Source organism: Mesoplodon densirostris, chromosome 14 (genome assembly GCF_025265405.1).
Source record: "Mesoplodon densirostris isolate mMesDen1 chromosome 14, mMesDen1 primary haplotype, whole genome shotgun sequence".
NCBI lineage: Eukaryota > Metazoa > Chordata > Mammalia > Artiodactyla > Ziphiidae > Mesoplodon > Mesoplodon densirostris.
Genome location: NC_082674.1, coordinates 21875876 through 21888843, shown reverse-complemented (window position 1 = coordinate 21888843; position 12968 = coordinate 21875876). Strand labels below are relative to the sequence as shown.

Below are 12968 nucleotides of genomic sequence, written 5' to 3'. Positions count from 1 at the left end.
AATTCCATAAGCCTTGCTCTAAGAAATAAAGAGAAAAGTTTCTATTTGTTTTGAAACAGGAAAAGGAAAAGTAGGAAAAGGGAAAGATAATGGCCATTTCAAATGCAAAATAATGTGGACTAAGGGAAAACAAACAAACAAAAAAGGTTGCTTTCCCCAACATCAATGACTTATTTATGGAAGGAAATCCTCCACCAGGACAAAGGGAGGCATTTGTCCCCGTTCCAATCAGAAATGATTCACAGACCAGTGGTTCTTCAACTTTGTTCGGACCCAGAACTTCCCCCACTACCAAAACTAATTAACTAACTAACCATCTTTCTTCTCCCTCTCCTTCTCCCTCCCTCCCTCCTTCACTCTCTTCCTTCCTCCCTCTTAAAAGCTCTGCCACCTTCAACCCCAACCCAGAAACTACTTGACCTTGCACTTTCCAGGTGTTGGACGGTCTGTTGAAGACACCTCTCCAATGAGCAGCATACACCCTCCTGGGACCACCCCGTAGGGAGTCCTAAAAAGCTGGATGCAACAGAGTATGTCAGTGTAATTGAAGTGATATTAAAGTACTGGTAAGGAAAACAATAAGAAGAGAGACTTAGAAAGGAGACAACTATCATAGTGAGGGAAGTAAAACAGAGTCCCAGGTATCTTACTCCTAACTTTTATAGAATTTATCAGTAGGGTAGGCTGAAGAGAGAAAGAACAGACACAGTGAAGATCGACTTTACTCACCGTGGCAGGTTAGCTTCAATGCAACCCATCCTGAGATTTTCTTCCCACTGTGGATCTGGGAGTAGAGGTAAAGAATCTATTAGCATTATGACTATTGACATCACCTTAGTTCAACCCCTTCATTTTTCAAATAAGGAAACAAAGACAAAGCCATGCCTAAGATCCTAAAGCTAAGTAGTGGTGGAGCTCAGATTTAACCTATCTCTCATTTTGTTTGTTTTTTTTTTTTTTAAGCTGTAGGATGCTGTCTTCAACATGTAGTAGATGTAAGCCATTGGAAAGAGCAGGAATAATCATGATAGGGAGATGGAGTGGGGTAAACAGAGGAATACATATCTTTGGAGGAAAAGATATGTATTATCCAGTGTCTATGCTAGAGAAAAAAGGTACCAAAACTTCCCACACCAAACTCTTGGTAGTTACCCCTTCTTTGTTCTTCAGTCTCACCATGTTTCTTTCCTGATACTTTGAGCTTTGCACAAAAAGAGATTAGGAAAGGATGATAGGAAGCATGGAAAGAATTATGGAGCCATTGACATTTCTTTGGAAGTGGAGATGCTAGAAAGAGTAGGACTATTTCTTTCATTTACATAGTCGTTTCAACCTTCTTCCTTTCACCTGCTATTAAAGGTTAGCATCTTAAAACAGACCCCACAGTTGATTTGTCATTAGCCTTGAACTGAAGAATAGGATCTTTCTGACCTGTAAATTTCTGGATCTTTTTCAATTTATGCTGCTTTGAAGTCTAGAAAGGAAAAAAAAGAAAAAAGAAAATCAGGTAATACTCTAGGTTAGAGATTTTATTGACAGTGCACTTCATCTCATAGACATAAATATTGATACTGTTGGCATCCACAACCACAGCAACAGTTATGTCATTCATTTATTCGTGAATCATTTATTGAGTACTTACTAAGTTCTCAGTATTGTGTAGGGTGCTGGAACTGTAGAGATAAATATGATCCCTGTGTTCTAGGAACTTACACCAGTAGGGAAAATAGATGTCTAAACAGATAAATTACAATACCATGTGGTAAATGCTGTAACAGAAATATAAGTGTGGGGCTTCCCTGGTGGCGCAGTGGTTAAGAATCCGCCTGCCAATGCAGGGGACACGGGTTCGAGCCCTGGTCTAGGAAGATCCCACGTGTCACAGAGCAGCCAAGCCGGTGCACACACAACTACTGAGCCTGCGCTCTGGAGTCTGTGAGCCACAACTACTGAGCCCACGTGCCACAGCTACTGAAGCCCGCATGCCTAGAGCCCGAGCTCCGTGGCAGGAGAAGCCACCGCAATGAGAAGCCCGCGCAACTGCAACAAAGAGTAGCCCCTGCTCGCCGCAACTAGAGAAAAGCCCGCACGCAGCAACAAAGACCCAAAGCAGCCAAAAATAAAATTAAGAAAAAAAAAAAAGATGAGAAATGCTGCTGCAGGCAGTGGGACGCTGAGAGATTTTTGTTAGTTTCTTTTTCTTTAGTTACTTTTAGCAAAGTGACACAATCAGCTTTGGGAGGTTTTGTGTGTACTGTATTTTGTTTGTTTGTTTTCCTAACGTTATTTATTTATTATATTTTTGGCTGCGTTGGGTCTTCGTTGCTGCATGTGGGCTTTCTCTAGTTGCAGCGAGCGGGGTCTACTCTTTGTTGCGGTGCGCGGGCTTCCCATTGCGGTGGCTTCTCTTGTTGCGGAGCACAGGCTGTAGGCGTGCGGGCTTCAGTAGTTGTGGCTCGTGGGCTCTAGAGCGCAGGCTCAGTAGTGGTGGCACACGGGCTTACTTGCTCCGCGGCATGTGGGATCTTCCCGGACCAGGGCTCGAACCCGTGTCCCCTGCATTGGCAGGCGGATTATTAACCACTGCACCACCACAAAAGCCCTATAATTTTCTTTTGTAGAGCCAGGGTCTATGCTCTAGGCTGGAAAACGTTTGTAGGAGACCACTTAGCGACTGAAAATAGTTCAAGAGGAGTCTTAGTTAAGACAATGACCCTGAATCTGGATTGCTACATTTGAGAGATGTTTCTGGGGAAATTTTTTAAAGGATTTTGTTGCCAAATGGATGGATAACCACTATCTATTTCCAAGATCTAGAGTCTAGGTTAGTGCTACCCAATAGAATTTTCTATGATGATGGAAATCATCATATCTGAACACTTGAAATGTAGGTAGTGTAATTAAGGAATTTTAAATTTTATTTAGTTTTGATTAATTTAGATGTAAAAGGCCCCATATGGCCAGTGGATACTAGATTGGACAGCACATGTCTAGACTATTAATTTGAGCTGCTTGACGAATATGTCCACACACATTTTCCGCCTCCTGCTACGCTCACAACTTCTGTCAGGTGTTTCGTATGTTGCTTAAAATGCCATCTCTTCAATCATTCAGGGTTAAAACTGAGAAGTCATCCTTTCATTTCACAAACACCTGTGGAGCACTTACCATATGCCAGGCAGTATACCAGGCATAGGGGATACAAAGATGAATATAGTCCTCATAGGAAAATGATGATAAAGTTTATAATTAACTCTTTATATTTGAGGCCCAATCAGGAAAAAAAAAAGACTCAATCCCTTTACTCTCTTTCTGCCTCACTTCCTATAGCCAAACTTTCACCTCAGGACCCTCCTCCTCTCTCACAGCCCTGAGGGCAGAGATTTTTGTCCCTTCCATTTACTGCTGCATCCATAGTGCCCAGAGGAGTGCCTTGTACATGGTGGTGGCAGTGGGTGATAAACACCGGGGGAATGAATCAATGTCCTCTTTTCCATCTTACTGCTCTGATTCTTTCACTTCCTTCCCCCTCCTTCCCACTAAGTCTTTAAAGTAGCCTCCTATTGGATGAGCTACACCAGACAACCACCATATGCACTCACTGGAGTTATTTAAAGCCTCACATTCAAAGCATGGTGCCTGGGACTTCCCTGGTGGTACAGTGGTTAGGACTTGGTGCTTTCACTGTCATGGCCCCAGGTTCAATCCCTGGTTGGGGAACCAAGATCCTGCAACCCACATGACACAGCCAAAAAAAAAAAAAAAAAGTCAAAATAAAGTATGGTGCTCAGTTCAATAGCAATAGGATCACCTGGGAGCTCATTAGAATTGCAAAATCTCAATCCCTTCCTGAATTAGAATCAGACTTCTACTGCTTCAGAATCTGCTACTGAATCAGAATCTGTTTTTTAATTAGACTCCCAAGTGGTATGTTTGAGAAAAAAAAGTTTAGAGTTTAAACTTTTTAAAGTTTAAATTCTGTGCTCTTAAGCCCAGATCTAAGCACATTTTCACCTGGCTTTAAAATCTTTGATGCCTTTCAATTGCAGACAGAATAATATTTATACAAAGTATTCAGTCTGGCATTTGAAGCCCTCTGCAATGGGACCTCTAACCACTTTGCGACATTTTCTCTCACTTTTCCCCAACCGGTTCCCTACACTTGTACCCTCCATTCCTGATAGGTGTCTTCACCTCTCCTTGAACACATCCAACGCTCTTCTGCTTCCCATGCTCTCCTCCGATCAATTCCTTCTGTCCAGAAAGCCTTCCACTACTCTCCTCTGCCCATCCTATCCACCTTCAAAATCCTACCCTTCCTCTGAAGCACAGCTCAAACCTAAGCTCCCTGCAAAGGCATTTTACAGATCCTAGAATACTCTTTACCTCCCATCTCTTCAGCAACATTTACACCTCTATTAACTCATCCCTTTCTCTTTCCTTGGGATATATACACACACACACACACACACACACACACATATATACACACACACATATATATATGTCTTGGGTTGTGTATATATATATATATATATATATATATATATATATATATATATATATATATATATGTATATATGTCGGACTTTCTCCCCCACCATACCTCGAAAAGGTGGAGGTGGTGTTTTATCCTTCAGTGTCTAGTATGCTGCCATATATAATAGGTGCTCAAGGTTTGTTGAAATGTACTGAAGGGAAAAGGACTGAGAGTGACTTGCAGGATGACATCCATAGGCACTACCTCAGCTCCCCTCTTCCCACCATCGATTCCTCCCAAGATTAGGAGTTTCTATGTCTCCAGGGACAGGGGCAGGGACAGGGAGCAGTGGGTTTCAAGAGAGTGTTGCATCACATACCTCTGAGTGCGTCTTGGCTGCCACCTGCTTCCCACTCTGCTTCCCAGAAAAGCTCACCCAAAGCCCCCAGACAAGGAAACCAAATAATAGTAGAAGGCCGACACATTGTGGCAGTGAGATGGTTAGCCTCCAAAGCAGAGCCATTACTCAACCATGCCTCTCTCAGCCAAACAGTTTTGCCCCTCTCAGCCAAACAATTTTACCCCTCATGACTCTATATGACATCACAGTGGGCATTCCAAGGGTCCAGCCAATGTGTTTGCTGCTTAAGTCTCTTCTCTGAGCCATACACCTGCTGCCCTTTCCTGCAGCTGCCCTTGTGCCCTGCTCTGACAGCCAATGCTCAAGGAAGCTCCTTTACGATTCTTCTAGGATTGAAGAAGAATCACTTGTTATAAACCAGAGAGTATGGAGGCGAGGTTTCAAAGGAGCAGGCTTTCCAAGTGGCCTGTTTTGCCCTATAAGCATCTTCTCTGGAGCCAGTCACTCCCTAGAAGTCCAGGTATGGTGTCATATGTTCCAAATCACACATTAGAATACAGGGTCAAGAACACTTAAGAAAGCTTTAAGTAGGTACTTTAAGTAGGTACTCTCGGAAAATGTATGATAGATGGTTTCCTAAGTCCAATGCTTGACACATTTCCTAGTTGCTGTTGCATTGAGACTGAGAAGAGAGATCACGTAGGGAAATTAAATGGTCTTAGAGGATCACACTACTCCAAGTCTAGAATATTTTCCAAGTGTAGATGATTTATTTTGTCATCACGCCCAGAATTGACTGGATTTTCTAGAGTTAATTCACTGAAAACTAAATTTATAAGGAATTGATTTATACTGTAACAAAGATAAATAAAACTGGCCAGGCCATTTTTTCTTATAGGAAAATTAATTTGGAAAATCCATTCAATTAAATAACTATTGAATAGCAGGCATGTCTTAGAAGAAATGATCTCTCACCTCATAGAATTTTCAGTTTATTTGGGTAGCCAAAGTAATATTTTTGAAAAGCCCATCAACAAGGCCCTGGTTAAATAAATATGATATGTCCGTATTATAAAATACTCTGCAGTCACTATAAAGATTATAAAGAATGAGGCCTGTCATTCTGAGCACACATTATGTGGCAGGTACTAGTTATATGCCAGCCTGGAGTTCTAAAAAGATTAGGGCTGGAGGTACAGTTTTGGGCTCTTGAAACATGTATATGCTTCGACAAGAGCCTTTTTCTATATGTATATAAAAATGTATCTTTTTGGGGTCTCAAATATTGACTCACCATTTTGTGTGAGAGTCATCACGCTATTTTGCACAGCTGAGATTCATTCACTTTTATTAGTTCATTGCATTATATAACTGTTTCATGGTAAATTTATCCATTATGATGTTGGACATTTGTCTTGTTTTCATCTTTGGCTATTATCAACAATGCTATTAAAAACATGCTTGTCCTTGTGTCTTGGTGAACATATATTCCTATTTCTCTATGGCAGTGGTTTTCAAGCTTTAACATGTATCAGAATCATCTGGAGGGCTTGTTAAAAAACAGGTTGAGGGCTTGTTAAAACACAGGCTGCTGGGCACTGATTGCTGATTAAGTTGGACTGGAGGCCAGGAATTTGGCATTTCTAGCAAGTTTCCAGATGATGCTGAGACTGTTGGTCAGGAATCACAATTTGAGAAGGTCTGATCGAAGTATCTATCTAAGAGTGGAATTGCTAGGTTATAGAGTAGGTGTAACTCAAACTTTAGTAGACAGTGCCAAACTGTCTTTCCTAAGTGGTTATGTCAATTAATAGTTCCACCAGTGGTGAATAGCAGTTCTTCTTGCTTTTTTTTCATGCCAACATGGTATTGTCAGGCTGTTTAATTTTAGCCAACCTGGTATATGTGGTAATGATATTTCATTGTGGTTTTAACTTAAATTGCTCTGATCACTAGTAATTACTAACGTGTGAACACACCTTCATAAGTTAATTGGGCATTTTGTCTTTAAATGTATTGCTGCATTCCAGTTGCTAATTTTTTTAAGGATTTTTGTGACCTATTTTTATGGGTGAAGCCAACCTGTAATTTTCCTCTCTTGCTCTGTCCTTTTCAGGCTTTTGGTATCAAGGTTATACTAGACTTATGAGTTGGAGAATGTTTCCTCTTTTTTTTTTTAATGCTCCGAAAGAGTTTATAGAAGATGGAACTATTGGATCCTTCAGCAAGTGGTACAACTCGTCAGCAAAGCCATACAAGCCTGGAGATTTCTTTGAGTGAAGATTTTTGACTACAGATTGAACTTATTTGAAGGTTATAATACTACTGACAATTTGTTTTTGTTTCGGGGTTGTTTTTTTTGAGTCAGCTTAGGAGAGCTGTATTTTCTAGCAAGTTTTCTATTTAATCTACATTTTCAAATATATTGACATAAAGCTATTCAAAGGTAGTACTCCTGTCTCCTTTGTGTTTCTGATATTGGTTATTTGTGCCTTTCGTCCCTCTCTCTCTCTCTTCCTTTTCCTTTATCTGTCTTGCTAGAGATTTATCAATTGTAATTAATCCCTTCCAAGAACGAACTTCTCTGTATATTTGTACTCTATTTCAATAAATTATGCTTTTGTCTTTATTATTTCCTTACTTCTACTTTCTTCCTCCTCCCCCAGGCTTATTGAGATATTGATATATAACTACTTCTACTTTCTTTGGACTTATTGTGCTGTTTTTTTTTTCTAACTTCTTAAGATGAATGCCTTGATCTTTCGCTTTTAGCCCTTTTCCCCTAATTGTGCATTTGAAGATATAAATTTCCTAATTACTACTTTAGCTTCATTCCACAAGTTATGATACATAGAATTTTTGTTATCATTCTGTTCCAACTATTTTCTAATTACCATAATGATTTCTTCTTTGATCCATAGATTATTTAGTAGAAATTTAAAATTTTCTAGACATAAGGAGATTTTCTAGTCATCTACCAAAGTTGCATTGTGGTCAGAATATATACTTTAATTTCAATCCTTTGAAATAGTTTTAAGACTTTATTCGCAGTTTATGGTCAATTTAAAAAATTCTATCTGTGCTTAAAGATAAGACGTATTCTGCAAGTGTTAAAAATAGTGTCTCTTCAGAGCTTCCCCTGCTGCCTGTGGCTGGGTGGAAGGTGGTGATGGTAGTCTTAAGTCCATTTGGTCAATTCTGCTAATCTTTTCTTCAGTTGTGCAGGATCTCAGTTCCCCAACCAGGGATGGAACCAGTGCTCCATGCAGTGGAAGTGCACAGTCTTAACCACTGGACCGCCAGGAAAGTCCAATTCTGTTAATCTTGATGTTCAAGTCTATATTATTCCTAATCTTTTGTCTGCTTTTTTCCACCAACTACTAAGACAAGTGTGTAAAATTTCCCACTATGATTGTGCATTTGTTTATTTCTCCTTTGAGTACTGTAGATTTTTGCTATATATATATATATTTGTGTGTGTGTGTGGCTGTGTTGGGTCTTCATTGCTGCGTGCGGGCTTTCTCTAGTTGTGGTGAGTGGGGGCTACTTTTCGTTGCGGTGCGAGGGCTTCTCATTGCGGTGGCTTCTCTTGTTGCGGAGCACAGGCTCTAGGAGCGCGGGCTTCAATAGTTGTGGCACGCAGGCTCAGTAGTTGTGGCTCACGGGCTCTAGAGCACAGGCTCAGTAGTTGTGGCACACGGGCTTAGTTGCTCCGTGGCATGTGGGATCCTCCCGGACCAGGGGTCGAACCCGTGTCCCCTGCATTGTCAGGCGGATTCTTATCCACTGCGCCACCAGGGAAGCCCCCTTGCTTTATATATTTTTAATTGTTATTTAAAATCATAATTTATTACTGGTGAATTAAATCTTTTATCACTATGCTGACCCTCTATCTCTAGTAATGTTTTTTGCCTTAACTTATTGTGTCTGATATTAGTATTGCTATAGCAGTTTTCTTTTGGTTGGTATTTGCATGGTATATCTTTTTCCACTCTTACTTTCAACCATTCTATATCCCTTTGTTGTAATATTGGATACAAAATAAACCAAAATCTAAATATATGTTATTTGTTATGATATCACTTATATGTGGAATCTAAAATATGACACAAATGAACTAATCTACAAAACAGAAACAGACTCACAGATATAGAGAACAGACTTGTGGTTGCCAAGAGGGCGGGGTGTGGGAGTTTGGGAATAGCAGATACAAACTCTTACATATTGAATGGATAAATAACAAAGTCCTACTGTATAGTGCAAGGAACTATTTTTAATATCCTATAATAAACCATAATGGAAAGGAATATGAAAAAAATGTATATAACCGAATCACTTTGCTGTACAGCAGAAATTAACACAACATTGTAAAACAACTGTACTTCAATAAAATAAATATATGTTATATGTAAGTGACACATCTAAAATAAAGAGATTTTAACTGGAACATGTATTCCACTTACATTTAACGTAATTGCTAAAATAATTAGACCAAAATCTACCCTTTTACTTTGTACTTCCTATTTTTTCCTGTTTTATATTTTTCCCTTTCTTCTTGTCTTTATTTGGACAACTAAGTATTTTAAATTAATCTCTCTATTTTCCCCTTTACTAACTGGAAGTTATACTCTCTCTTTCTGTTCTTTTAGTGCCAGGGCTGGCAAACGGTGGCAGGTGGGTCAAATCTAGCTTGCTGCTTATTTTTGTAAATGAAGAATTTTTGGAACACGGCCACACCCATTTTATACAGTCTGTCTGCTTTCATGCTACCACAGTAGAGTTGAGTAGTTACAACAAAGAATACAGGGGGCCTGCAAAGACGAAAATATTTCCTGTCCATCCCTTTATAGAAAGAATTCACCAACCCCATTTTTAGTTCATTCTTTTTAAAATGCAATATGCACATTTAACCTATCAAATTCTTAAATTAATCAAAACCTTTATCCTTTTTATGGATAGATCAAGGGCCTTAGGATATTATAACTCTACGTACCTCTTCCCATATACTTGTTACTATAGTAATTTTTATTTTATTTTTTTAAAAATCTTTATTTGAAAGCTACCACATGATCCAGCAATCCCACTCCCAGGCATATATCCAGAGAAAAACATGGTTTGAAAGGATACATGCACCTCAGTGTTCATTACAGCACTGTTTACAATAGCCAAGACATGGAAGCAACCTAAATGTCCATCAACAAAGGAATGGATAAGGAAGTGGGGTACATATATACAATGGAATATTATTCAGCCATTAAGAAGAATGAAATAATGCCATTTGCAGCAACATGGATGGACCTGGAGACTATCATACTAAGTGAAGTAAGTCAGACAGAGAAAGAAAAATGTCATATGATATCACTTATATGTGGAATCTAAAAAAAATGGATACAAATGAACTTATTTACAAAACAGAAACAGACTCACCGACTTAGAGAATAAACTTATGGTTACCAAGGCGGAAGGGTTGGGGGGAGGGATAGACTGGGAGTTTGGGATTGAAATGTACATACACACTGCTATATTTAAAATAGATAACCAACAAGGAAAAAAATAATAAGGTATTATGAATACCTTTATGACAATAAATTTGACCTTAAAAGAAAAGAACACTTTATCTTGGAAATTTTTGATTTACAGAAAAGTTACAAAGATAGCACAGTGAGTTACTGTATGTCCTTCACCCAGTTTCACCTAATGTTTTAACTTTATTATATTTGAAAAATCTATGTGAACAACATTGGTACATTCATCATTAACTAAACTCCATACTTCATTCGAATTTCATCAGTTTTTCCACTAACGTCCTTTTTTTGTCCAGGGCCTGTATTTAGTTGTCATGCCTCCTTCATCTCCCCTGGTCTTGTGATGGTTTCTCAGTTTCTCTTTTTTTTTTTTTTTTCCTGATGGTTTTCTTTCTTGTCTCTTTTTAAAAAAAAATTATTTTACTGAAGTATAGTTGATTTACAATGTTGTATTAATTTCTGCTGTATAGCAAAGTGATTCAATTATACATATATATTCTTTTCCATTATGGTTTATTACAGGATACTGAATATAGTTCCACCAATTACTAAGACAAGTGTATAAAATTTTCACTATGATTGTGGATTTGTTTATTTCTCCTTTGAGTACTGTAGGTCCTATACGGTAACAACTGTTGTTTGGTTTCTCAGTCTTTGTTTTCTATGACCTTTATTGTTTTGAGGAGTACTAGGCAGTTCTTTTGTAAAATGTCCTTAAATTTGGGTTTCTCTAATGTTTTCCTTATGTTTAGACTGAGGTTTGGGGAAGAATACTGAGGTGACGTGCCCTTCTCATTACATCATATCAGGTGGTACCTGATATCAATTGGTGACGCTAATTTCCAGTACTCGGTTGAGGTGGTGCTTGTCAGACTTCTCCAATGTGAAGCTTCTATTTTTCTCTTTCAATACTCTGTTCTTTGGAAGCAAGCCTCTTACTTTTGCCCATACAGGGGTTGTAGAGAGCGAGGGGCTATTAAGCTCCATTTCCTGGAGTGGGTATATCTACATATATTATTTGGAATTCTTGTGTTAGGGAGATTTGGCTCCTTATTTATTTATTCAATTATTTTATTATATCAGTATGAACTCATGTACACCTAATTTCTACTTTGTGTTATAGTTCAATACGACATTATTTATATCGTTGCTCAAATTGTTCCAGCTTTGGCCACTGGGAGCTCTTTCAGGTGGGCTCCTGGGTCCCTTTGACATGACCCCATCCTTTTGATTTTATGAGGACTTCATTACTTTCTGGCACTACAAGGTGCTCCAGCCTCTTCTTCCTATCTCTCTCATCCCACAGCACCCCAGCCACTAGTTTACAGTTAAGCCCAATTCTTCTCTTTTCCAAGATGAAAGCATTTTGCGACCTAGGTGCAGTGCCTGTCCCGTCAGCCCTAGGATTTGACCCACCTCTCTAAACCACACCTGAGTTTAGACTGGATCTTAGACATTTTGCTGTGCTTGTAGGGTCCATCCGTAGAGCCATGTTGGGGCTCCTCTACCTCTTACCTTGTCCCCAAATCCTCCTTCAACCTTACTGTCCCATGGGAACTTGCTCCACCCTAATATTCCAGACCACCTAAATTATAAAAAGAATAGCTGACTTGCGGGAGAGATCATGAGTTCCATCTTTAAATACATTAAATATGAAGTATATGCAATATCCAAATATCTTCTGCCTCTGCACCTCTTACTTTTGATCTAGTAAATAGATATAGCAGGAAATTGATTCCTTCATCCTCCACAATCCAACCCAGTCTTTTGGGTTAGACCCTTTTAGTCATTTCAGGAGAAATTACTGTCTTGTGTTGATACAGATTACTCTCCAGCTGTTCTTGCCCACAGATATTTGCTTTCTCTAAATAGTGGTAAAAGTTGTCACCCTACCTTTTGCATCTGGATAGGTCTTTAAAAATCTTTGAATCTCTTTAGCTCCTCCTAGAGCTCAGGTTCCACTGACAATGACCTGACTCTCTGATATTGGATCCACACACCCATGCAAGCCTCCAAACATTCCCAGGTTTTCTTTGAATGTTCCCTCACTCCACCCCAACCTCCTTCTTCCAAAGCAGTCCTTGATTCTTGACCTACCCTGTAATAGCCTCAGAACAATTCTGGCGGTTCTCTGTACCTAGCCTGCTGTTGGAATCCACTTCAGTGATCTCTGTCCTGTATTGCAATTGCTCATATCTGCTTGTGAGTTCCTAGGGGGTGGGGATCAGATCTTAGTCATTTTTTTTCTCCTTTACAATGCCAGAGTGCAGCCCAGCCTCTAAAGTTTCCCAAGGTGAGCAGTATACCACCTTGTTTAGAACACCTGAGTATCACAGGCAACTGTATACGAATTGAATTCACTTGATATCTTTGCACCATCCAAGTACTTGGCAAGTAAAAAAAAAAAGAAAAGAAAAGAAAAGAAAGAACCTCTGGACTTCTAGTGTCCTTCTGCATCCAGCCTTGGGGAAATCTGACCCTGCACCCTATCCATTCCACATGTGGGAGTCGGGCTACTGCACATGTTGCTCTGCCTCCTCCAGCCCTGGAAAGCTGGGTCTCTTCTCTGACTTGACCCTGCCCAGGATGCCAGGATGAGAGA

General features: G+C 39.4%; 1 protein-coding gene across 1 annotated transcript in view; it reads right to left on the bottom strand.

The window, feature by feature from the left end:
- Positions 1-411: 411 nt before the first annotated feature.
- The window catches only part of GCKR (glucokinase regulator), a 98023-nt gene continuing 85466 nt past the window's right edge, over positions 412-12968 (bottom strand). The window contains 2 exon segments of the mRNA XM_060116930.1: positions 412-508; positions 12464-12576. Coding sequence (XP_059972913.1) covers positions 412-508; positions 12464-12576 — 210 coding nt within the window.